The 27586-nt window shown below is 34.3% G+C and overlaps 1 protein-coding gene across 1 annotated transcript; it reads right to left on the minus strand.

Moving 5' to 3' along the window:
* Positions 1 to 1412: 1412 nt before the first annotated feature.
* On the minus strand, positions 1413 to 25721 carry LOC108974769. The gene is made up of 4 exons (XM_018942797.1): positions 25531 to 25721; positions 8594 to 9110; positions 3237 to 3627; positions 1413 to 3141 (listed from the first exon to the last, which is right to left on the minus strand). The coding sequence occupies exons 2-4, from the start codon at positions 8919 to 8921 to the stop codon at positions 2970 to 2972; spliced, it is 891 nt and encodes a 296-aa protein (XP_018798342.1). The 5' UTR covers positions 8922 to 9110; positions 25531 to 25721; the 3' UTR covers positions 1413 to 2969.
* Positions 25722 to 27586: the final 1865 nt, after the last annotated feature.

The following is a 27586-nucleotide window of genomic DNA, read 5'->3' on the forward strand; positions in this document are numbered from 1 at the left end:
ACCTTCCATAAGGTGGATGAGCACAGCTCAATTATTGCGCTCGATGGCTGCTGGACTCATTTGAGACTTCTCTATAGCAGCAATAGCGTCTCCGGTGTGCACTGTGGTGGTGTGGTGTGAAACCGATTCATGCTTGTTCAATTTACCAACTCTACTGATTTTTATTTATTAATTTTTTTTTTTTTGTTTTCGAAAGAGAGCTCGCTAAACGTACATCTCATTTGGGATTACGCCTAATCAGTATTATCTAACTATATTTGACTTGCAAAACAATACGCTTACGTACTAAAAATTCAACTCCGCCATCTGTAGTTTTGTAAAAAGGCCAAATGGGGTTTCTACTAAGCATCATTACATCGCAGGGCTAGCTTAGCCTATTGGCTCTCGTCATTAGCTGGCTATTCAAGGCTCTAGCTTCACTGCTTCTTGCAGTATAAGAGTTGCCGTCCCCTTCATGGTATACCATACTTATCTCTTTTACCTCGTTTGGAGTATATAATTCTTTATTATTAGGTGTAATTCGGCTTGCCACTTCCATCTCCAGACCCTGCCCTACTTCTACCGAAACTGCAAGTATCTTCAGTGTCAGCACCATACTTATGCAGATTCTCTTTGAATCATTCGGGTCCTGTTAGAAACTGTGTCATGTAAAACTCTATCTTGTCATGTTTTCCTTCCATCCATATTTGCAGATTCCCGATTAATCGTTGCATCGATCTCACTTTGCTGCTGTGTCTCAAGGATTTTTTATTCCTGTATGCTGACTTGTTTTTCCTCTTTACGCATTGTCAAATTCCTATCTATAATTTAACTTTTGTCATAAATCCTCTTCAGTTCTCAAGCCGTTATATCTGGCGACATTATCCCAGATATAATGCTAGCGGCTTCATGACAGCGTGCAGAATGCGCTAAAAGCTCTCATTGCACTTAGCCGAAACACTGATTTTGCCATTCTTGCATATGTTTTTTGCATTAATGCTGGCCTAAATACAGACGCGGCATACATTGAGATTGATTGGCTAACCTTGGCCAAAAGTGCTCTGCTCTTTCTTTTGGTCCTCCTATGTCGACCGAATAATATTTTGGTGAGTAAATATGCACGATTTGCAAACGTTGTTCCGAAGTAAGTATACCCATTACATTAGCTGTTAACAAATCCAACTATGAAAAATGTATTGCCTTATTGAAAACAACACGTCTAAATTACCGTTGTAATATATCCTTTCCAAACGACTGGCGAAATATTTGACTTTTTTATTCCTAGACATTCATTACCTATAAAAATAATCAATAAAGCATTCAACATTGAGTTTCAACGGACTAATAAGAGTCATTAGTCCAGTTTATTAAAATTAGTTATTAACTTTATTAATACATATGTATGTCTTACATAATTACTTTTCATGCTTGCTATGTACATGCATACAAGTGCATATATGCAATTCATTGACTTTCATATATTATATTTTCTTTATGTATGTTTTAAAGGAACAACTCATGCTTTGGTCGAACAATAGTGTTCATGTATGTATGTATGTATATTTGTAATGTATATTTTTTTTATTATTTTGCAACCGTAAATAACTAGTGATTAAATGCTTAGTGTATATACATATTTATATACTTACTCGTGTGCATAAGTATGTGTGCACAAGTAAACAAACCAGAGTCACAACTATATACAAATAAACAAAAGTATTCGGCTATATATATGTATATGCGTGTCTATAAGGTATCAAGGTATGTACGTTAGTAAATGGTATCAAGCTATGTACAATTTTGCATTGAGTTTAAAATTAAATTACTTCCTTTCGTGCGCTTAAGGGTTTGTTTTTTTTTTATTTAATTTGCAATTATTTATGATACACACATATATTATGGTACTGGATATTATATACAATAGCAAATGCCTGCGTAATATGTTAAATATGTGCACAAAATTCAATTGTGTATGTTTAGGCTAGGTTTTAAGAAGCAAAATGTAATCTATATGATACCGTTCACATGTACACACGTTTAGAGGGTAAGGGTTGCATATGTGGGCTAATGATTTCTTTGTGGCTGCCATTTTATATTCATTGATAAGTTTGGTAAAATTAAATTCAGTTTGCTTTGCGGACAACTAAGAGCTACGTTGATATTACATAGCTTTATTTCTCAAAGTAAATATTTTTTCGAATTTTCGAATTTTTTAAAAATATTTTTTATTTGAAATAATTAAGTTAGTAGCAGCAGTGTTGCAGTTTTGTTGCGATTTAGTTTATATTTTAATTTTGTTTTATTTTTTTAAAATTCCAAAATCATACGCCAGACATTGTAAAGTCCTACAGACTAAAAGCACAAACAAAAAGCAAGCCCCTGCTACTTGCTGAAAGTGCCTTGTGTTTTACTGCATCTTGGTGAGTGCTTTGCAAACTACTAACATATTTATTTATTTTTTTTTCAAACATTATTTATTATATACATATTTTTGTTGCAATAGTAATGCAACTATAATTTAGTTTTGTGAATAAAATATTTGTATGCTAACAATGCTGTGCTTAGCTGCCATTTCTCGTATAACTATATAAAATACGGTTAATAATATATATATATGCTTTTTGTAAATGTTAAATTCAGAAAAAGTTACGCTAGATAGCTGCTTAAGGGCCTACAATTCTTTTATTTCTCCAAATTAATTTTTATGCATATTTTACAAGTTTTTAGTTTTCTTTTTTTAGATTTACTGAGTTTACTTTACTTCAATTTATTAGTACATATAGAATTTTGATTGCGAATTATGTGTTAAAAAGCTACGCTAATTTCTGTAAACAATTGCTTCGAGCCAAGTGCCGCGCATGTACACAGTATTCCTCATTTCTTCCGCCATATTCTGATTTCCGTTTCATGTCGACATCGTTTTATAGTATTTCTAGTTCCTATTCCGTTGCCTCTTTAAATATGTTTGCTTAGCAGCGTCGCTGGTCAGCTTAACCCAGAAAACGTATGTTGGTGAAAATGGCTTTGGCTGGCCGCTTGCGATTGCAGAAGTTTACAGTTTTGCTGTGATTGCCTTTGCGATTTTCATGCAGGTTCATCAACAGCTTGAAGACGTCCTCTTTGGTGGGCGTGCAGGCATAACGCAGCTCTGGCTCGTAAGTGCTAAAAAGATAAAACAGAAATGCACAAGAAATGCGTAAATAAAAGCTTAGTTTTTCAAACGCTAATTTCTCAATTGCTCGCCCACTCTGCCTCACCTGCGATTCCTATTGTGCCGCTTCCATGGATAGCGGCGATAGTAGCGCGAGCGCTTTGCTACACCAGCGCCCATGCCGCCCAAGCGAAATGCCACATTATTGCTGTTCAATTCGGCGTCCTCGTCAGATGGTTCGTCATCGTCGTCCTCCTCTACGTAAATGACCGGCAGCGTTTGTATGTTCGGATCCTCGAGCATTTTCATTAACAAAGCTGATTTAGTAACAATTTCCTGTTCCGCGCGCAAATCTTTCTCCAATTTGTGTAACATCTCATATTTGTTTGCCACTTCCAGTTCGTTAAACACAGTGTCAGCGTAATCGGGTTCTTCGGGTAGCGTGCCGAGCTCCTGGCCGTTGATGGCAGTTTCGGCGTTCAAAGCGCGGAGTAGCTCTATTGGTGGGTAGGGAGAGAATTTGAGTTTAAGTAAGGTTGAGTGGCGAGTAAATTTGTAGTTTATTTTATATTTGAAAAAAATAAAATATAATAAAATATACATATATAATTAAATATATAAAATATATTATATTTAAATATATAGTAAATAAGACTTAATTTTCGAAAGTCATGCCTTTCGATTCTGAAAGTCTCAAGATTTACCACACTATACTTTATGGAAGATTTTGCTGCTTATTGTTTTATTAAATAGTTTTGATAGTTTTCTTAAATATTCCTTATAGAATGCGAAACAAAACCAAAAGTAATATGACTAAGATCATATTTACCTAAATACTCATATCCACATACATATACTATATATATACAAACATACACACAATATTTGCCATACTCTGAAATAGTCATAATGCGTCAAGTAATCCTGTCGGCTCTCTCTTCAATCTAGCTTGTCTACTATGCCCATTACGCTGTCATTTAACGGTCAATCAATGGCCAGAAAGTGACCGTGGAAAGTGGAAAGGCTTATGGCATTCAAGGGTATAAACTAGGATGGGCGAAAAAAGAACAAATATATTTTTCGCTGGGCTTTTAAATGTAACGGGAAGCTCCTCCGTCTTACAGTTTTCTCATTGTTCCTTAGTAGTTTTCTTATAAATCGAATCTCGCTCTAATTCTTTGAAAAATATTTCGTTTCTTATATTTTATAGCAAATTGAATGTTCTACAAAAAAGTTTTTTACGAGTTTTTCGTAAACCTAACCATTAAAAAGTTGTTAACAATTAAAATTTAATTATTTTTTGGAAATTTTTTTTCTTATGAATTTTATAACAGAATGACAAAAATAATCGGCATAAATACGAAAACTCATTTGTTGAAAAAAATAATTAAATCGTCTCTTCAGAGTACCATTTTAAAGATATTAATTTTCTGACCTTCCCTCGTATACACATTGGTGTCTAAAAAGCAAAACTTGTAGCTGGACGAGCTCATGCTGACACTCCGTTTAGGCATTGTAGTCACATACGAGTATTTACAATTTTCGTACTTTTGCAATTGTAAGGGTGGGTCTGTGTATTCAACAAGCGTGTAAGTGCCCGAGAAACTATTGACAGCGCTGTAGCGGAAATTGGAATTGGTTGATTTTTGCCATACGGTTATTTCTGTAACTCTTGATTTAAGCTTAAAATAGACCACGCATGGCTGTTTGTGTGTAAAGCTATGCTGTGCTTGGAATAATATAAGTTTTATACAATTAAGAGGATATTCGCTTCAGGGATTTATTTGTGAATGAAAGTTGTTGAAAATATTAAAGTGGAGTTATAAAAATATAAAAATAATATTGGAAATATAAAATACACTAAAAATTTTAAAATGAAATTATAAGCAATATACCTAATAAAAATAGCAATTAAATTAATTTAATATATAATGAAAATTCTTAATATAAAAATATGAGGGTTTTTTTTGCAAACGTAAGATATTCTGAAAATGTTGTTTTTCTATTTGCGCATATAACGGTTGTGCAATTCATCCCTGCATTGTGCGTAAGTAAAACGCATTTAGCAGGCAAATGCACGGCAACACATTCATAGGAACGCCTGTAAGTATGCTACAGAAAACACATGTATGCATAATAAAATTTGGTGGTACATAAGTACATATGCAAACCTAAATACATACAAATATTATATTTTATATATTTGTATTGTAAATTCACCCTTCGTTAAACTTCATTTATGTCAATCGCAGGAGCAGCCACAGCCTGGCCGGCGGTTCGGCAATATTTTACTTTACCTTAACAATAGCTTTTGCTGTGCTTTTGATAAAGGCGTATATATATTTATAGCCTGTGCGTGAAAATATTTTCGGTGTTGGCGGAATTGCAAAATATACAAAATCTGTTAGAAGTTATTGTTCTATAAATCGAGTTTTTGCACCTTTGAAATATTTTTCAAAACTGCAGTGTGTGAATCAGATTTTTTGTTATTTTTTTTGCAATGCTTTATCCTTAAGTTGTTCTGAATGCTGTGAAATTTTTAAACGAAATTTGCTGTTGCTTTTTAAAGGCTTAATTTAATCTCAATTTAAGCATAAGTTAATGAAGTTGTTCTGAATGCTTCGACATTAAGCTATCACATTCATATATAGTATCAGGCAAATGGACCGATCCGAAGTTTTGACTCCCAATATATATGCATAGCTATAAATATATGCATACCAATGTCAATATAAATAAATAAAACGAGATAAATCATCATTATATAAGGACGAGTTTTTGTTGGCCGAATCATATCGGACCAAATGGTCCATTTATAACCCGCCTAGGGTTTTGCGGGTGTACGTTTTACCAAAAATCCTTGCTAATAAATAACCGACTACTATAGAGATTGTTTTCGAATTATAACGAAAAGAGGAAATACTGCAAATTTCAATAATTTTCGTGTATTTAGTTTTAGTTGTTTAACGAAGTTTTAGGTATTCAACTAAATACACAAAAATTATTGCAAATAAACAAACAATCACTGCTTTCGTAACAAACATTACAAACATTAAAATACAACAAATAAAAATAAAAATAAAAAATACGAGAACACTTTCTGCATATGTACATTTTGACTTGTGTTTGCCATTCATTGAGTCAATGTACTATTGATTTTGATATGTTTGGAATATCTTATACAGGCAAAGAAAAATGTGCTTGAGTGTTTACATTTTGCTGGCGGGAAGCCCCTCAAGGTATTAAATATTTCTATGAAAGCGAATGTTTGTCTAAAATTACTGTAATTGCGTTCTTAGCTGGTATATTTTGCATAAAAACAAAAAATTTATTTGAAAGCACTTGATCGATGAAGGTGTGAACTTAACTAATATTTCAAAACCAAACGAACGTTTATCCGCTTAGTGCAACAATGTGCTTATACCCAACTTAATAAACCACTTGTTAAGCTTTTGACTTTGAAGTTATTGTTTACTGAGATAAAATACGCTTTCATATCACTTTTCATTTGGGTTTTGAGGGTTACTTGCAGGTTTTTTCCCAAACTAATAATTTATATAATGTTATTGATTTGAAGTGCAATATTTTCTTATGAAAACCCTTCGCACATGACTGCACAATTCAATAGTAAATTGGTTAGTACTCCAATTTTTTGAATGAGTGATTTTCGAATTAAATATACGTAAAGTAAATTTTACTTACACAACTATACCTCATTATACCTCAGTGATTCAATGACAATGAGAATCAACAAAATGGGTTTTGCCCTAGAAGTGCTTTCGTTAAATTGAATACCTCACATACTTATTTGAAAATATCCTCATTTAAATAACCTTTATGAGTGAGGTCAGTAAAATTAATATTCATTGGTGTTGAGTGATTTCAATACAAATACATTTGTATTACTTTTTCTGCTTCCATGACAATGAAAAATGATTAGAACCATTGTTGCTGATAAACTAGTCAAATAGAAAACTAATAATAATACAAAACCTCGAATTCATTGATGTTGAAGTTGTGTTTAAAAATAGTTGTTTGGATTGGCAAGCATATCAAGTATCAATAGCATTATCATTATGCCTGCGGGTTCACAAGTAAAAATTATATTCGTTTTTATTTATTTACTTGAAGGACACGTGCATGGTATAACTATATATATTGGGGTGGCTAAAAAAAAAATTAATAAAAAAATTATAAAATAAGTTCTTAGGAGAGAGATAAGCGTTTTTATATCTGATAAAAAGAAAAAATAATATAAAAAAGGTAGGCGGAGGCCTTTCCCATTACAATTAAGAACTCTTACTTGACGATACTTTCTTAGAGGAGGAGGGGAGGTTTCAGAGTAATGAAAATGTGTTAAGTTTAATTTTTTTCTTCCTCCTAAGAGCTTGTATAATAATCGTTATATGGTCTTCCTAGTCTGCTGGCATATCTGCCAATTAGACAGTAACCTGTTAGCACCCATACTGGAGCTCTTATATGTATAATTTCCATTCAATTTTAATAGCCGTCCCACATGTCCTTTCATGCCACGTTTGCCTGTGAGTTCAGCAAGGCGGCAGTCAGTCATTTACTCCATCGAGACTTTGTTTATAATATGTTTGTCGTTTAGTTACCTGCAGGTAGCCAGAGGAATATAAATTTCCTCCTTTCCAGAGTTTTATTGTAGGGTTGTGCCTGCTTTGCTTCACACTTACGAAGAATATCTCGAATATCTCTATCTGGAACCTATTGCATGCTTTTCGTGAAATATAATGTTAGAACTACCAAGACATTCTCTCACTAACTTTGACGAAACCCTAATAGATTTTAGTCATATCAAAACCGTCTAGCTATCTGTATAAATAAATTTACTTATACTTCGCTGTGAGCACTCGCCTTGCCAGAATAATAAGGTTTCTTTAACTGAGATCTTCTTCTTCTACTTAATTGGCGTAGACACCGCTTACGCGATTATAGCCGAGTTAACAACAGCGCGCCAGTCGTTTCTTCTTTTTGCTACGTGCCACCAATTGGATGTTCCGAGCGTAGCCAGGTCCTTGTCCACCTGGTCCTTCCAACAAAGTGGAGCTCTTCATCTTCCTCGAATACTATCAGAGCTGGAGTGTTTTCGTCCATTCGGACAACATGACCTAGCCAGCCGGAATTATGTAACTACTTGCCGGCAAGTTTTTTAAATAGACTTTTGCATGCAATAATTTTTGAAACTATTTTCTCGTTAAGACCCCTGAAATATTCGGATCAAGAGACAAGGGTATTTCGAGTGTTATTTAAAGAAATTTAGAAGGAACGAGAACTTAAAAAACATTTATTTATTTCTAAAAACATCAGCAACGCAACTCGACAACATCAAGAAGATCAAGCTTCAGCCAATAATCTTGACATATTTATTTACAATATATATATATATATATATGTTTCATGTTTACTTATATTCTTCTATTCTATTTTGTTTTAACTCACCATCACCCGGATCGTAAACCGCAGCACGTCCGTTAGGCTCATTCAGCAGTTGGTGCGGTGCTTGCACAGCAATACTTCCGGCAACATCGTTCAAATAACCCGCCGATGAAGCAGCGGCTCTATCAGGATATGTGCCGGTCATTAATTCTGCCATATGCTTGGCATACGTCTTCGTGTCTGTTGCGCCGGCGTCCGAGGCTCCGACTCCGGCTCCGGCTGTTGCGGCGGCCACTGCTGGCAAAGCGACATATGCGTATGCATACCAACAGTTTCCGAGCAGCAAAACGGCTGCGGACAAGGCATACATGACGAACGCGTTGCGCTGCATTTATGTGGCTTTAGGCTGAGATCGCTATGTGACTTTTATTTATTTTTATATATTTAATACTTGGCTGGTCTTGCCTTCCAGCGTTGCGTCCTCGGTTTCAGTCAGGGATTAGTGTTGATGCTCAAATTGTTATTGTTGCTGTTGTTGTGGTTAGCCTTGCCGATGTCGGTAAGTTGAAAAGTGTGTGTTCTGAAAGTTGTCAGTAAGAATTTATAATGGTAATTAACATTTTGTCTGCCTTGCAGCGCGATTATACGTGTGAAATTACAAATAAACACACACACATAAATACATATGTAAACCACCAACCAGCAGATGCCACCATTGACAGGAGCCAGGCGAAAAGTCGCTGAACATACACCACTTGGCTGTGCGTCATTGTAGCTGCTTTTGCTTGTGTAGGTCAAAGTGAGCACTTGCAAATATTATACACATGCAATTATTATACATATATATGTGTGTGTGTTATTATCGCTATTTGTTTTCTTAAATGCGAATATTTTCTTAACTAATTTTGCTTGTATGTAAGAAGCAACTGGTGACTGCTATTGACAACATGCTTTAAGCGTTGCTATGCTTTTTTTTGCTGTTTTTGTGTATGAGCATTTGTATTGTTTTTCTGCCTTTCAACCAATTCAATATCTTTGAAGGAAGCTGACAGTGGGTTCTACCCTAAATTGCCTCAGCGTTACGCTGTCAGTCTACGAGCGACTCGTTAGTCTTTTAGCAATCGTGCGACTGACCCCTTTAGCACTTCTAGCCGTATGCGCACTTGCTTGTCGAAATTGTTGTCATGGTAATTAATATAAATGAGCCGGAAGAGTCTGTTTTGTTGAAGTGTGAAATGCTGTGGGGGTTCTACTTGTCTAAGCGTTTAGTGCCTATGGTTGGAGAATGTGGTTAAGCTGGCTGTGGTCACACATACATAAATTAACACATATTATAAATGGTATATGTCTCTATATATATATTTACATGGAGCCTGCGGCAGCGTTCACGGTCTTCTGACTGTGTTTGCCGTTAATTTCACGGTAAAATACTTTTTGTTCTTATACACATTGTGATAGAAGAAAGTGGCTCATAACTTATAATTTTCTTTGTTTTCACATGTATTTTGTGTTTACAATTTATAATTGGTCTTTGTGCTGAGCGGAACTTAGCCATCTTAGGTGTTGATCTTTATCATTAATGCACATTTTTTTTAAACAAATTTTAGGTTAATTTTTGCAATAAAGTTTTGATTTTAATGATTGTTGGCCTGCTAGGCGGCAGTTGCCAATTGAGCTTTTAATTCTGTCCATTGGTTTAACATAATATAGCAATATAGCATTGAGTACAAATGATTAATAGCAACAATATGAAAAAACGTACGAAGACTGATTGCTTATGCTATCTTCGTTTCGGCCACAGTAGGAGTGTAATGAATCGAACAAACTACGTTGGTTGCATCAACATGTTTATTGACAATTTTGTAAGCTCTTAATTTAGAGTCAGAGGCTCGGGCGTTTTATGAAACTTTGAAAATCAATAAAAAAAAAAATTGCTTTACAGTAAAACTAATCTAAACTGTGTAGTAAACAAGTAAGGGTGAGCTAAGTTCGGCCATAACTGAACATTTCAAACACTGGCAATAGAGCCAGGGAAGTAGCCACAGTTACATAAGGCCTGTTAGTTATAAGACGCCTAGGAAGAGTTTTCACACGATTTTGTTCTAAGCACATATAAGCACCGTTATAAGAAAAACTTGCTCTCTTAATTTTATTAAGATAACTCAGACATTGGCCGATATAAAGTCACCAGGGACTTCGAAAATCTTTGTATTAGGAATATGAGGGCTCAAGGAAGTATTGACCCGATTCGATCCATTTGTGATACACAAACATACTATTTTCAGGAAAGGTTTCTCTCTGAATTTCAATTATATTCTAAGAATTCACCAATATTTTCGGTTAAAAGTCAACTATAGGTAGTTGGGGGCTAAATATTTGGTACCTACGGTCTTGCACAGTTTTTGTTGGATGTGGACAATTTTTAGCCATAAATTGTTATACCATACTCTGAAAGTATTATTCGTGTAAAGTTTTATCTCGTTATTATAAATGTTATTTGATTTGTAATCTCGAAAGGAAAGAATCAGATGAACGTAAAATTGTGTTATGTGGGAAGTAGGCGTATTTGTAGTTCGATTTCACTCATTTTCACGCTGTAACATAAAAATATCAGGAGAATGCTACACACCAAATTTTATCGGTACGACGGGTCTCGAGATATGTGATTTGGCGGTGTCATACACATCGTTCAACTTAGACCCTGACTTGCCTAAAGCCCGCTCATACCACGCTGGTGTGAAACTGAATGCCTTTGGTGTAATTAGTAATTGATTTATCGAGCTTTTAGTAGTTTTTAACAGTACTGTTACATGGAGAGTGAGAGGAGCTACCATCCGATGGCATCCATTTACAAACTGTCAATCGGACTTCCTATAATATTTAAAATATCTGCATTTGGTTGTTGTATCTCAAGTAGTTTAAGAGATATGAACATTAAATTTGTTAGGCTTTGGTGTTGGACGTACGAACTGATGGACGGACAGACAGGTAGTCTCCCGCATTTCAATTCGTCTCTCTTGTCATCTTGATCATTTATATGTACATAACCTTATCTCGCTTGGTTGTTAGTGATACCGTTAGATGAAAGAGCTATGTAGCAATATGTTGTAAGAATATAAAAATATAGTATTGTAGATAGTGGTTATAGCCCTTTACTAGGTATACACCAACTCTTTTGTTACGAATTCAACTCAATAAATTAGTTGATGCTTTTCACAGAGAAGGCCGGAATCATTGCAGCGGTGGAGAATCGTTTGTTTTTAGCGGTGTCGGAGATTTCTTATAACTCAAAAAATTTTTAACTTTTTTTTAAGTTCACTTTGTGCTTTTGAAACATGTACAAATATAACTTGAATATTTTAAAACAATGGATAGAGCATTTATTTAACACCCAAAAATCGACGTTTTTTAGGCTGTCATTGTAAGTCTCCATTTCATAATCAAACCACATGTAAAATCTTTACTTAAACTCGTCACAATTTATTTGCAGCCAAGGATTTATTTTACTGCAACACGTGTGAATATAATCAATAATAGCATCATATACATATTTTTCAATTTCCACGTAAATTTTATCCGTTTGTGTAAAGATTCGCGTTGAAACAATAAATGGTCAATCACAATAAGTACGTACCACCAACTCCCAATCAAAGCGTGATACTAAACGTGCGATGTTTTCATTGTACAAGTCAAGTTCATAGCTGTAATTGTTTTAGTTTAATTAACATGTTTACACAACAAGTTAACAACCAACAATTAAGGACTTAAACAGTATGTGTAGGAATGTGACTGTGGCACTGTGAGTTTTTGCCTCCCTTTTTGCTACGCTTTTCGCTGCTATCCTCTTTCCTTCATCATCAACTTTGCTATTGTTTCTGCCTACCCATGTACGGGCCACAATTGGTTAATGTTTACTTCTGGTCAATGTTTGGTTGGTTAATGTTCAATTTGGTGATTTTGGCGTAAGTATATGCTTAGGAGAATATTAGGTTTGTTTGTTTGTGTGCCTATAAAGGTGGTATTATCTTGCTAATTAGAAGTTAAAGCCATAAAATTACCTTTTTGATGACTGAACGCTACATTTTCTTAATTTAATTTCGGCATTTCTTACTAAAAACGGTTAAGGTGTTTTTGGGTTGAATCTAGTGGTATGAGTCTGAGCTGTGCGGCTTAGAAATATGTTGTCTAAAGGAACTGCCTTCATGACGCAAACTAATTGGTTTAACACAAAAAAAAAACAAAAAAAACAGAAGAAACGTTAACTTCCACTGCACCGATGCTATAATAGCCTTCGCAGGAATATTTGTTATAGTTTGAAAAGGTATAATCTTGATATTGATTGTTCAGTTTGTGTGACACTTTTACGTTATAGTAATCCGATTCAAACAATATTTTTGGTTATCATAGCCTTGTCTTGCTCAATATTCTACACCAAATTTCGAGAGAATATCTTCTCAAATAAAAAAGTTTTACAAAGACTTGATTTAAATGTATCAGTTTGTACGACAGTTATATACAAATGACGTGTGAAAATGTCAGATCGTTGACTTAAAAACTGAAAGTGAATTGGTCGAAGCGTTGGCTAGATACGATGGCGACTGAAATAGTATTCAGTGAGAGAAACACTCGTTTAAAATTTTCGAATAACTTTATATTTCCTTTAGTTTTTCAATTTCTTACGAATTTCTTTCACTTTTTAACATTTTCGAAAAATTCGAAATCGAACCGAATCGAAATAAACTATATTTATTATTTTTCATTTTTTTTTTCATTCTTCGACATTTTCGGTTTCGATAGTCTATTTACGATTTCGAATTTTTCAATCTATTATGAATCCCTTTCACTTTTTACTATTTTCGAAAGTTCGAAATCGAAAATGTATGTATTATCTATTAATTATTTATTATGAATTGCATTCAATTTTTACCATTTGCAAAAAATTTTAAATCGAAAATGTATAATCTATTTAAGATATCGAAATATTTCGAAAATGGTAACAAGTGAAAAAAATGCAAAACCAATTGAAAAATTAAAGGAAATATTATTTACTGGCGATCTAAGGTCGGGAAGTGGATGGGTTGAATTTTTAAGGATTAAAAATGGTTAATGTAAAATTCTAATTTTCGAAAGAAAATACTAACGAAAAAAATATAATATTTTTTTAAAAATCAGTGGTATGCTCGTTAAATTATCTATTTTCTGATGTTATAAAAATATCGGGTGATTTTTTTGAGGTTAGGATTTTCATGCATTAGTATTTGACAGATCACGTGGGATATCAGACATGGTGTCAAAGAGAAAGATGCTCAGTATGCTTTGACATTTCATCATGAATAGACTTACTAACGAGCAACGCTTGCAAATCATTGAATTTTATTACCAAAATCAGTGTTCGGTTCGAAATGTGTTTCGCGCTTTACGTCCGATTTATGGTCTACATAATCGACCAAGTGAGCAAACAATTAATGCGATTGTGACCAAGTTTCGCACTCAGTTTACTTTATTGGACATTAAACCAACCACACGAATGCGTACAGTGCGTACAGAAGAGAATATTGCGTCTGTTTCTGAGAGTGTGGCTGAAGACCATCTTCTTGGTGTAAAACCGTATAAAATACAGCTCGTGCAAGAACTGAAGCCGAACGATCTGCCACAACGTCGAATTTTCAGTGAATGGGCCCTAGAAAAGTTGGCAGAAAATCCGCTTTTTTATCGACAAATTTTGTTCAGCGATGAGGCTCATTTCTGGTTGAATGGCTACGTAAATAAGCAAAATTGCCGCATTTGGGGTGAAGAGCAACCAGAAGCCGTTCAAGAACTGCCCATGCATCCCGAAAAATGCACTGTTTGGTGTGGTTTATACGCTGGTGGAATCATTGGACCGTATTTTTTCAAAGATGCCGTTGGACGCAACGTTACGGTGAATGGCGATCGCTATCGTTCGATGCTAACAAACTTTTTGTTGCCAAAAATGGAAGAACTGAACTTGGTTGACATGTGGTTTCAACAAGATGGCGCTACATGCCACACAGCTCGCGATTCTATGGCCATTTTGAGGGAAAACTTCGGAGAACAATTCATCTCAAGAAATGGACCCGTAAGTTGGCCACCAAGATCATGCGATTTAACGCCTTTAGACTATTTTTTGTGGGGCTACGTCAAGTCTAAAGTCTACAGAAATAAGCCAGCAACTATTCCAGCTTTGGAAGACAACATTTCCGAAGAAATTCGGGCTATTCCGGCCGAAATGCTCGAAAAAGTTGCCCAAAATTGGACTTTCCGAATGGACCACCTAAGACGCAGCCGCGGTCAACATTTAAATGAAATTATCTTCAAAAAGTAAATGTCATGAACCAATCTAACGTTTCAAATAAAGAACCGATGAGATTTTGCAAATTTTATGCGTTTTTTTTTTTAAAAAAGTTATCAAGCTCTTAAAAAATCACCCGATATATACATTTGTAAGAACTTAACTTCGATATATCAGTTGGTATGGCAAATATATGTAGTAGTGGTGGTATGGGCAACCTTATTAGCTAGTTCTTTTTTATCAGCCTATTTTCATTAAAATGCAAGTAATCAAGTTTACACTGTTATTATTCTTTGCCGCCTGCATATTTCAATATTGCTCATCAATTTTGTGTCAACAAGAGTTATCAACCAAGAATTGCTTCCGTTCTTGAAATAGTTCCGGACATCTAATGTCAACGACATTTAAATTATTATGTTTATGAAACCACTTTTGTTCGTTTATTCATACTTGGCGATGTCTTATTCGGATGCAGCTCCTACTTAGTTGAGCTTTTTTCTTGTGGCTGCGTCAGCACGCACAAATAGTCGAAAGGAAGTCCACACAATACATTTCTGCATATAAATGTTAAAGGAAACGAAAACGTACGACAAATGTGTAGGTTAACGCCCACATTGTATACGCCTACAGTGCTGAGTACTAGCGAGCACCCACAGCCCGCGTTAAACTGCAAGACAGCCGGACCAGAATGTGGCAAAGGCGAGGTGGTGTTCGCCTCTTGGCTATGACGGCACTATTCCATAGTTATGTTACAAAATGTTGGCGGCTAATTTCAGCGGTTGCGTTGGCACTTTCGCCTTGACTGCGCTGCCATGCAATTTCTCATTTTCATTAGAGCTTCTTCTTTCGTTTCACTTACAAAATCACTCGCAAGTTCTTTCGAGTTTTTATTGCATTTCGTTGGTTTGCGTATGCCTTTTGTGCCTTCCATTCTTGTTGCCTTACTCATTATTTATTTGGAGAAAAATTTGTTGTGACATTACAAATGTGACGAAGGCAAATGAGAGTCTGTTAAAACGTGCTCATTAGTTTGACGAAAGTGTGAAGTGTGGAAGTATTGCCTCGGTAACTTTTCATTGCGAAATTGATGGCCGTGACGTTGTGCTAATGTTGACGCGTACTTTAATGTACATATTTATAAGAGGTTTATAATGTAAGAGGTGTGTTCAAAAAATAACGGGAGTTTTTGTTTTTTGAAAAAATCTTTTTATATTTATTTGTCTATGTTAATGTTGTCTCCTTTTGATGTTTGGCACTTATGCCAGCACTTCTTCGAATCGTCGAAAAACTTCTCAAACATGATTTTTTAAATTTGAGAGTTCTTTTTGGTATAATATTTAGCTCTTTCAATGATGCGCTTTCAATGTCTTGTAAAATGATGGCCTCTTTGACAATTGGTCGCAACTTCCGGGCCACTATAGCATAAGATGCCATTGGTAAAGGCTTACAGCGATTCAGTTTCATCAGAAACGCTAGCCTTAAAGACAGTCGAGAGGTCGTTGAAGACATGCCGCGTTCTGTACGATCTTCTTCAACTGATGAAAACATTAAAAACGTGAAGGAGAGATGACAAGAGAGCTTCACATCGCTCGAGAGTCGGTCCGGATGATCTTGGTAGACATTTTGGGTATAAAACACGTTCTTGCTCGACTCGTATCGATAAAGATGATTTTTTTTTTCAAAATAGTACCATAAGCAGGTCTCTCTGGACATTTTTGATCACGAGAATTCCGATCCCACACTCATGGAGAGCATTATAGCTGATGATTACTGTTTGATTATTCATTATTTTTTCGATGTTCGTGGTTTGGTGCAACATGAATATGTTTTGGAGGGATGTACGATCAATAAGGAGTACTATTTATCCGTATTGAGGTGTTTGCGTGAGACTATCCGTCGAAACTGGGCGGAATTTTTGAAGAACAATTCATGAATTTTACACCTTGATAATGCACCATCCCATAAGCCACGAAAGTGACAGAATTTAAAGCCAAAAAACGCAATGAATACCATCGATCAACCACCGTATTCACCATATTTAGCTCTGTGTGTTTTTTCTTGTTCCCCAAACTGAAATTGCCGCCCCGTAGAACCCATTTTCGGTCGACTGACGAGATAAAAAAAATTCGCAGAAGGAGCTAAAGGCCATCCCAAATAGTGCTTACGAAAAATAATAGGCAATAAAATATTTTACATTTTATTTATAATTCTCGCATACTTTCTTGTCACAATGTTGGTGAGTATCCGTTGATCTATACGAGATTTAAGGCGTCATTTACATAGGATGAAAAGACTCCGGCTCTGAGATTATTCGACGCAGTATCCGCTGAGAGAAGCAGAGACAGACCTCCACTCCGTTGGAGAGATCAGGTGGAGGAGGACCTGACTAATCGCGTAAGCGATGTCTACGCCAGAAAAGAATAAAAACAATATAATTCAGCATTTTGGCAAAGTTATTTTTGGCTTAATTTGGCTTTTATCAGCTCTCTATTATGCGAACTGAATTACCAATTTTCAAAAGCGTTTTACAGAAATGTCAAGTGTTTCATGATTTTCATCACATGTCTCTTCTTTATCAAATTATACGTCGAGCGCAGCCATGCCTTCATTAAAACCAATTTGTTCCTTCATTATAAACATTTTGTCATCTTTCTTTATTGTTTTATCATCCAAAAAACAACAGTTATATGCGGCGAAACTATTCGAACGCATGTTCAAGTAAAGTTTTGCTCTGATACGCGTATATTTTTATCATTTCACTCACTTGTTGTATGCCACCTCTTCATACTCGTTTACAAGAAATCGACATGCGACACTCATTTAGTGCTATGCTCAACGCATATGCGGATGGAGTTGCTACTTTCGTCGCTGCAAACTTTGTTTTCATGCACGCATTTTTATTTCTTCTCCTCCTTTACGAGCTTACATAAAAATTAAAATGACAAACAAAACAAAAAAAAAATAATAATTTCAATAGATCGCTAATTGCCGTTACAGAAATACTTCCGCCATGCGAAAAGTTATGCTTCACAGCGAGAACACAGAGCGTTCGTTAAAACTGTGCAAAGAATGGAAGCAAGGAAGAAGGAAGTGCACGCTAATGCATTTATGCACTAAAATGAGAGTGCAGGTTGTAAAAGGTAGCTCGCAGGAGGGGTAAATTTTTTTATGCTGCTCATGGATGGCTCTTCGAAAGCATGTATGCGAGTGTAGCTATTGTATATTAAAGCTTAAAGTATGCGTTTTCGCTTAAAGTGTATTAAATATTACTAAAAACGTAATATTTGTGGGGTTAATTGTGGTATTATTTGTATTATCTGCTTTGGTTGAGGGCTATTAAACGGCCTGCATGAAATTGACGGTTAAGTGGTCACTTTTAAGTGATACTTTACTGGTTTTGTATAAATTTTTTCTCTTCAGTTCATAGTGTATGCAATTCTCTCTGTAATCGAAAATATCAAATTTTTATTGGCATTTTAAAAATACAAAATAGTTGATTTCAATAAAGACAGGCCATTTCGGCTACATTTAAATACTAGTATGCACGTGTTCTCTCATTCTTTATACATATTCACCTTTCCTCTGTATGATTAATGATTTGAAGACCTCTAAGGGACGTTGATAAATGTATGTCCAATGTAACAGCAAGAAAAATATAAAAGTAAGCTAATAAACACACGAAATTGGCTTTTTAAGTTAGGCCAATTTTTCAGTTAACAGCCAGAATGTGTCAAATATGAAAGAGAAGTTAATTCATTCTAAACTCTTGCTAAAAATGCTGTTTATGAGAGCATGTCAAAGTGTCGGCAAAAGTGTCCAACTGAAATCGAGTTGTGCAAAATTTTTTTTTTTTTTTTGTAATACAACGCAATTATGAGTGACCCAAATCAAAAATATCGAATTCACCCGCCTCAACTTGCTGCTGGCAGATAGCCAAGTGAGCTTTTCCAAGTGTCTTGGCTTATTGAAAGTATGAAAAAAAAAGGTTTTTTAAATAATAAAAAGTGTATTAAAACCACTAGACTACCACTGGTGGTGCCGTAGCCACCAACGCCAGGCTATGCTAGTAGAAAAGTTTTCGTTATTACCGCCGGATTATAAAGTAAAACCACGTTGCAAAAGGATTTGTGCCAACAACTTATTTACTGGTAGGATAAATCTTGGCAAAACTTTATGCTTGCAATGCTCAATCAAGATTGGACACTGTCGGCTTAACGTGTAAATTTGATGTAACTCATGTAGCGGCTGTATTGGTGGTAAAAGAAAAAGAAGATATGCATTCAAAAGCTAGCGAATGGTAATAGAACGAGTTCTTTTTGTAAAAGTTATATAGCACAACTATTTAAATAGGTTTTTGAGTAATTTGAAGATGCTTGCGAAAATTGCCAATACGTGGGTTGTCTTTTAATATTACGGGATTTGGCAACCGTACTGTCTCAATAAGGGAACTAACAACTTTATCGTAAAGTTTGACATTTTTGACGTTATACTACTGTGATCACATTGAAAAGTGAATTTTGTCCATTTAATCTCCTTCAACGTAATCCCACCCCGCTGCAATACACTTATTCTAATGAATTTTTCTGCCATCATGTCGTCGTGATGTCCAGCAGAGCCTTCATCGATTCAGCTTTTATATCTTCAATTGAGTCAAAACGGTGTTCTCATAATTTGCTGAATAGCCAGAAGTTACACGTAGGTTAATGAGGGGAGTGTGGTGCGGCACGATATTAGTTGAAAATGTGACGAAATGAGAACGAATAACCAATGCAGTATGAGATATTGCATAATAGCAAATTCAATAAATTCCGACATAGTAAAAGTCGAAGAATTCACTTTTCGAGCTTCACAAAATGACGCCTATCTCAAATACTAATGCATATTTTGACGTGAAATTTAGCATAAATGTCATTAACAGTACTATCAACTTACAAAAAAAAAAAACAAAAAAAAAAAAAAAAAAAAAAAAAAAAAAAANCACGCGAAGTATAAACTAAAACCTTTCAATTTGATTACAGTAGTACATCCCAAGCGCGTTTTGACAGATGAGTGCTCTTTGTGTTTTTTTATAGTAACGTCAAATATTCATTTCGACAAAAAAATTAAAAAAATCGCAAAAAATTTCACGCGATTATTTTTCACAGCGAGCTCTCACACATTTAGGTAATAAGTCGAATTATGAATTATGATGTTAATTCAGTAATTGTAATGTTGATTGGGATTGTTTCTGTTGGCATAATTTTGACTCTATCAGAACATTTGAGCTACTTCATAATATAAAATCTAGCTACTGAACATTGAAAAAATTGAAACACTTGCCAAAAGTATTAAAACTCCCTTCAAAAGGTTCCTTACCTCATTTACATTCCATTTTATTAATTAAAAACTCGAGTTTTCAGCGAGTGAATTTATTAATATGAATCTGAATTCCTTTCAAAATGAGATTATATGCTTTTAATTAGCCATACATCCAAACAAAAAGTTCCAAAGTGAGATATCGAGTTTTCATTGAAACATGAACTTATTGATATGAATACATTGTTCCTTCCAAAAGTGATTCAATACTTTGGAATATTTTGTAGTCTTCCCCGGTAATATATATCTGTTTTACACTCCAATATTTTTATAAACTCTGTCAATATATCTTGACCAAAATGCTATTTATAAACCTGAAGCAACATTTAGTCGTTAAACGGCATTTTCGTAAGTTAGAATTCCTTGAATCTTTATTGCTTACGTAAAGGCTTTGAATAAAGTTGAAGCATAACAAATAGGTAATGTAAGCATAAAATTAAAGGAAATTAAATAAGGCAGAGTTAAGTTCGAGTGTAACGGAAAATTTTCTACTTTACTACGAACTATTTAACCTTACGTTAAAATAGTGTAAGTAACTATTGTACTGATTTTAGCCTTTTTAGACATACTAACAAAAAAGTCTTTTCGTATTTTGTCAATAGTGTCGTTGCAGTCGTACATATAGTGCTACCAATCACATTGTATCCTACCTTATAGTGTTGGAAAGGTGAGTTTTTAATTTCATTTAACCAAAAAAATTAAATTCGGGGAATTTGAAAAAGACATACAGCTGTTCCAAAATGAGTGAAAAAATGAAGAAACGCTATATATCAAGACTTGTTTTGACACAAAGCATCCAAAATAAATATCTTATTTTCACTTATAACGATATTTGATTTAATATAAATGATTTACTCAAAACTGAACTTAACTCAAAACTAGCCTGCAATAAATGATAAACTGAAAAAATAAAATAAAGTTAAATTATAATATCTTTAGGCTACTCATCTTGGTGCTGTCAAAGTGTGCATGTTATTTCTGAGTCCACTTGCACGCAAATACACAGCCCACATAAGTATTATGCCTCAAGGGTTGCTTGGTGTGAGTGAGTATGTCAAATTAGGAATAACAGTTATATTTGTGATGTGAGTACGTATTATACGTGACGTGAGTGTCACTTCACTTTTTTTCCTACAACAACGAATGATACACACTTCACTTGTAGCAACGCATACACCGATAATTGCCGGTCAAGTGACAAGAGTCGTAGACTGCTAGGCTTAAAAGGTTTTGCAAAGCCAATTACGCTATTAACATACATACATAAATTTGTGTGTAGGTGTTAAACGGCAAGCACATACATATACACAAGCATGACAAGTGAGGAGTAACCAATGGCACGCACACGCAAGCGTGTAAGCAAACTATCGCCAACGCTAGTGTTGCTCATACGCACCGACGCACAGACAACAGCATGATTTGTTTGCTGTTTATTTTATAAAATATAATATTTATTTCGGTTTTGCGGTACAACACAGCTGAATGAGCGTTCGTTCTGTCACTGCATAACGGACTCATCGTTCATCCAAAACCTATTGTTTCATTGTGTTTGTGGCGAACATGTGTTCCATGCGTGTTGCTATTTCATTTCTATATGACTATATTCTTTACGACTGCTTTGTTGTTTGGTACCCGTTACTACTCATATTCGCTATTTTTGAGCCTATGTAATTTACGGTCTAGTGGCGGTGTTTACAATTTAATTTAGTTGTTGGCCAAGCCTTTGCTTGGTAGCGTAACTCTCTGGCGGTTTGTAGTGTGCTTGACCGCTTGAAGTGCATGGAACTCGTTTGTGCTGTTGTCGCTACAATATAAATTTATTACAGTTTTATTTTATTTTAATAGAAAAGGATGCCCAGGCAGCTCTCAGTGGTTGCCAAGTGTTTGCATTGCCGAAGGATATGTTGTGTATGTGATTGTACGGCCGCTCTCAAAGTGGAGGAGATTACCACTTTAGCCAATAAGTTTTAAGTTTGTGGAGGTTATTTTTTTTTATGTTGAAAATATTTTGAATATTTTACCATGTTCTTATTGCTGCTCTAAGAGCCTACAAGTACAATCAAGTATCAGATTTTCTTATCTATTTATAAATTCCGAAAAATTCTAGAACGATAATCAAAAGAAAAAGAGTCAGGCCAAAAGGCAATATTTTGTCAAATGAAGAGGAGTCAAGCCGAAAGGCTATTTTTGCCAAAAATCGGTTTTTCATGAAGATAAAACATAATTGAATAAAATATATACTGAATAGGTTAAATGGTTGGTGAGCAGTCCAAAAAAAAAAAAAATCATTGCAATAAGTATTGAAAAGTGGTGGAAAAAAATATTCATAAATATATTTTATATCAATTTTAAATCTTTTCGAATGCTATAATAATAACTTTTTTTTTTAAATCGTTTGTGGCTTATAAGACAACTTTTAGAAGAAGAACGCGGAGAAAGAGAAAACAATGCAAAATATTACTTTAAATTCATCTGAAATTTTGTGGGGACTAGAATACTTCATAAATAGTACAAAAAGCTTCGACAAAAGACTATAAATCGTCACATGAAATGTAAAATTAAAATTATTGAAATAAAAAATTTAAATTATGTTTTTTGTCGCTTACGATTTATATAGACTTATCATACAATTTTAACCTGCCGGTTTCACATATAACCAATATATAACCATTTCGTAACCAAAACCCAAAATTTTGTTTTAATATGAGTGCTTTCTATATGTCGTTTTTCCTTCGCCTTGTAAGATTAGAAAAAGTGATGACGTTATTTTACATTTTAGGTGAGATACATAATATCTTCGATTTTTATCCTTTTCGAAAGTATAATGTATGTTAAGATATAACAAAATGTTAGTTATTTTTTGACATTTAGCAAAAGAATTATATTTTTTACTAACATAAAGGCAAATTTGGACTGTTTTCGTACAGTCATTTAATATTTACTATTGTTTTTAAAATAAGAATACGAGTTAAAACTTTAAAATTTAAACTGAATTCGACACATATAAAATGGACTACTGTAACTCCTCGTTTAAAAATAGAAGTGTAGTTTCGAATTTAAGTATTAATACACTCTTCGCCTAAATGTAGGCCACAACTTAAATATTAACTCCTTTGGATTATTTCAATAACATTGGCTTCTTTTATAAAGCCATCCATCATTTGAGGGGGAATGATGATGGTATCTATACAATGGTATGAGAAATTATGTCCAAGGCTCGTTGATGTATAATGGTTTGAAAATTTAATTTAAAAAAATATGAAGTGATCTAAGATAAAACACATTTCGAAATGAGTTTAGAGTATTAGGTAGTAATTTAGAAATCATTTTTGTTTAGTCTTTGCTGGCAATAGTCTTAATTAATACGGAAAATAAATAGTCACTCTTAAGAAATATTATTACAATATATTTGGTTAAAAAAGAGGCTCAGTGAAAATTTTATTTACCAAATAATTGATTGTAAATGATGTTTAATTTTGAATATGTTCATGCAAATAAAGATCATTGGAAAAAATAACTGGACACAAAGTGCTAAAGTCGGTTCAGTAGCTTAGCAGCCCATTGCGGACCATCAACGTGACATATAATTTTTATATACTTATAAAGATCTAGTACATATTATAGAACTCATACACTGGATGACATATTCGGCATAAGGTTTGTTAGAGAAACGAAATTATAAGTAGTAAATGGGAGTGGGAGGTCGTATCGACCCTATTTTATCTATTTTTGCTCATCCGACATACTATCAATATGCCACATTTTCAAAAAATATTCCCTGGTTTCATTAGGGTACCTCACCTACAATCATCAATTATATGGAGTAAAGACAGCCGGATGTTCGAAAATCTGGATGTTAGGTATATGGACGACAGACCAAGTTTTCGCAATTTCATATATTTTAAGCACAAAGATACCAAGTTACGAGTAAAACACGCTCTGTAATTTTTATTGAGATAACTCGAATATTGACCTGATTCAACCCATTTTTGACATACAGAGTTATTATTGTTAGGGAAGTATTCTCTCGGAATTTTAATTGTATTATATATCCCATACATTGACCGTTATTTTCGGTCAAAAGTCAACTATAGATATTGGGATTCACATATTCGGTACTTAGTGGCTTGAATAGTTTTGGTTGGATTTGGCCAACTTTTAGTCATAAGGTAAGATTTTAATCTATATCTCTAGCAACATGTTGCAAGAGTATAAAATGGATAGTAAAAATATTAGTTTCTACTTTTTACAACACTTCAAAAATGGCTTGAAATTCACGACACAAGTCTAGTGTACTCCCTTAAAGATAAAAAGATGAACATTATATTCAAGAAATATGAAAATAATGGTAATATCAACGTTATGCCGCTTTCTCGAAAAATCATACAGTAACATTTTCTAGGAGCATTTTTGACATATAATTATGTTAAATAATAATAAAATATCAAACCAGTATATATGTAGAGATAATCCTATTTTATAAGATGAGGTGAAACTAAAGCTGCAACAAAATTTAAAACATAAAATCCTTATATAATCAATACTTTGATAATTTTCCATTTCAACTTATGCATAACAACTGATTATTTCAATTAATTAACGATAAAAAATATAATCGCTGACAATAATTTTGTAACAATGTAGCAACCATTGCTCTGTGGTATGAAATTTCTATCTAAACCAAGCAAAGAACAAGCTCGATTGCGCTTTTAAATGTTAATTAACTACGTGATGGCAGTTAGTCACAGAAAAACAGCAAATGAAAAGCGAAAATGCTGAGGAATTGACTGACGGGTAGGATTCCAGTTCACTGCGCCACGTTGCGCAATCAAATGCAGTTGTAAAAAATGAATAATAATAATGGCTGCAATAAAAATGAGAATTATGTACAACTTATAAATATTTTCAGCACAAAACCAACAAAAACCAAAGGAGAGGAAAAAATAAAAAATAAAAAAGGGAGACAAGGAAGGAGCTACGCACTCGACGTTGTGTTGTAAGAGCACGTAAGCAATTGTGGAACTTATGCGCCTCTAGAGTTCGTATCACAGCGTGCTGCAATCTCACTTGTCAATAACAGGAGACGCAACAACAGTCTTTCACTAGCAGCTAACTCGATAGGCATCTTACAAATACTGTAACCTTATCCTTTGAGTAAAATCATACTTAGCTGAATGCCGCAATTTTTTGGACAAAACATGTCAAAATATATTTGAAATTTACTTGAAACTTTTTCGTCTGATCGCAAATTTACTCCTTTTAAGCACACACAGCAATTTACAGTTACTTAAGTTATGATTTACTCCACACCGGCAACACCCCTTTCATAAATCACCTTTTTTTTTGCGAATAGAGTTCAGTTTTGCAGCCGTTCAAATTTCAATTCGTTTTCGATTATTTGTTGCCGTTTTCGAATGAACACTTCCGTTTCCACAGTTAACGTTATTTCACTTTACTGTTACGTTTTCGTTTCCACAGTTGACACGCTTATTGCCGTTCAACGGTTGGTTGCTACTTTGGCGCCACTTGTTGAGCGAATGTGTGGCGACTTCGTTATTTACGCGCCTTTTATAAAGTGAGTGCCGAACGCACACCAAAAAAAAAAAACAAAAAACACCGTAGCGCAAAAGCATATGTGTTCACCTTCAATGTACGCCGTCTGCGATAGGCAGTGTTCGCATGCGGAGTCCTCCACAACAAACCACACATACCCAAACGAGTCGTCGGCGGCATCAGCATCGGCATCGGCATCGTCATCGTTGTTGTGGTCGCAGTCGTATTGCTCGCTTTCGTCCTCATCGTTATTGCGCCATCAGCGGCCGAGCAAGTAGCAAACACAGCGTGTGCACACACGCACACTAATCCATGAGCGGCACATGCACACAAGTGGTAGCGCGAGCCGACGCATTGGCGATAAGAAGCATAGTGTCCGTCAGTGTTGCTGATAAGGCGTATGCAAGAATTGTCGTTTTTTTTGTGTCGGCAACAAAGCGTTCATTCGTTCACTGTTTTGGTTCATTTTGTGCGTTGTCAAAAAAGCTTATTTGGCAAAGCTTTTTGCAAAACGGTTTTCTGTAGGCGTTTATAAACGTGTGTGTGCTCGTTGTGTGATATACCGTTAAATTGTGTTTATATGACTGAAATGTATTTTGAAAAATTCAGGCTGCCGGTAAGTGAAACTTTCTTATTTGCAGAAATATGGTTGCGGCGCTTAAATAAAGAGAAATATCAAATAATATACATACATATATTATATATATTATATATTATATTATATATATTAAATAATATTTATTTTAAATATTTCATGTAAACAAAGTGATGAAAATTCTGCCTGTTGCAATTTAGCATTTGAATATTTTAAGAAATCCCGTCAAGTCTTTCGGTTTTCTTTCGGTTATACCCGTGACATAAAAAGGATTCTTTACTAGAAAATGTTATTCAAACAATGACTTGCACCCAAAAAGAAACAAAAATTGACAAAATGGCTCCATTTTGAGAAAAGGCGAATTCTAGTCAAAATTTTGGGTATTTTTGGCCTGCATAAATTCGATTTCAGAGCAAATACAGATACAGAACATGTACGGAACACTTGATAATCATCAAATCCTTTCTTTTCTATTATTCACTGAAGCAGATTTTAAAACTTTAATTTTGCCAAATGTTACATTTTATGGATCAAGTTGAACTGAGTTGTTACGCTTTAGAAGGTGGTAACTTTGAGATCTCGATTTAAAATTGTAGTATATCGATTTTAAAAGTCTAATCAATCTAAAATCACGTATGTTGTGTCTACGCCATTAAAAAAAATCTATCGAATTACAACAAGAAATGGGTACGAGCTATTATATAAGGATTTCAACAATTTAGGTAAAGAGTCATTGCAGTTTAGATATATTTTTTGCCAGCATTTTAACCTTAACCCATATTGACAATATCAGAAGTGTTTATATTGACGTTTGACATAATTAAATATGACGTATTAATAAGCTCATTGCATTGCATGATAATGTTGATTCCATTGTACTTGCTTATCTGGTTGGTGGGGGTGTATGAGCAACCCACATAACTTGAAAATTACCACGCATAATTTGTATATATTACAAATAGACATATGTATGTATATTAAAGAGGAATGTCTGCTAAGCTGACACATTTAATATTTAAAGTTTAATAATGCCACAGTGATGAATGCTTGACCAAATTAAATATTAGGGTGTCTCATTTTAAGGTGATATTTTTTCTTTCTCTAAGTTGCTTGAAAATCGGATACTTATAAAGAATAGAAAAATATGCCACTAGTGAAAAAATGTTTTGTGCAATATATGGAAAATTGATTTTTTTTTTAAATATTTTTTGAAATTTTTTTTCAAACTTTTTTTTTTCTTTTT

Source organism: Bactrocera latifrons, unplaced genomic scaffold, assembly GCF_001853355.1.
Source record: "Bactrocera latifrons isolate USDA-ARS-PBARC rearing strain unplaced genomic scaffold, ASM185335v1 scaffold_59, whole genome shotgun sequence".
NCBI lineage: Eukaryota > Metazoa > Arthropoda > Insecta > Diptera > Tephritidae > Bactrocera > Bactrocera latifrons.

Coding starts and splice junctions, on each gene's coding strand:
- LOC108974769 (XM_018942797.1), bottom strand. CDS start 8,921: ATGCAGCGCAACGCGTTCGTCATGTATGCCTTGTCCGCAGCCGTTTTG. Junction 3,628..8,593: donor GGTTTACGATCCGGGTGATG/GTGAGTTAAAAC, acceptor ACCCACCAATAG/AGCTACTCCGCGCTTTGAAC. Junction 3,142..3,236: donor CGGCACAATAGGAATCGCAG/GTGAGGCAGAGT, acceptor TTATCTTTTTAG/CACTTACGAGCCAGAGCTGC.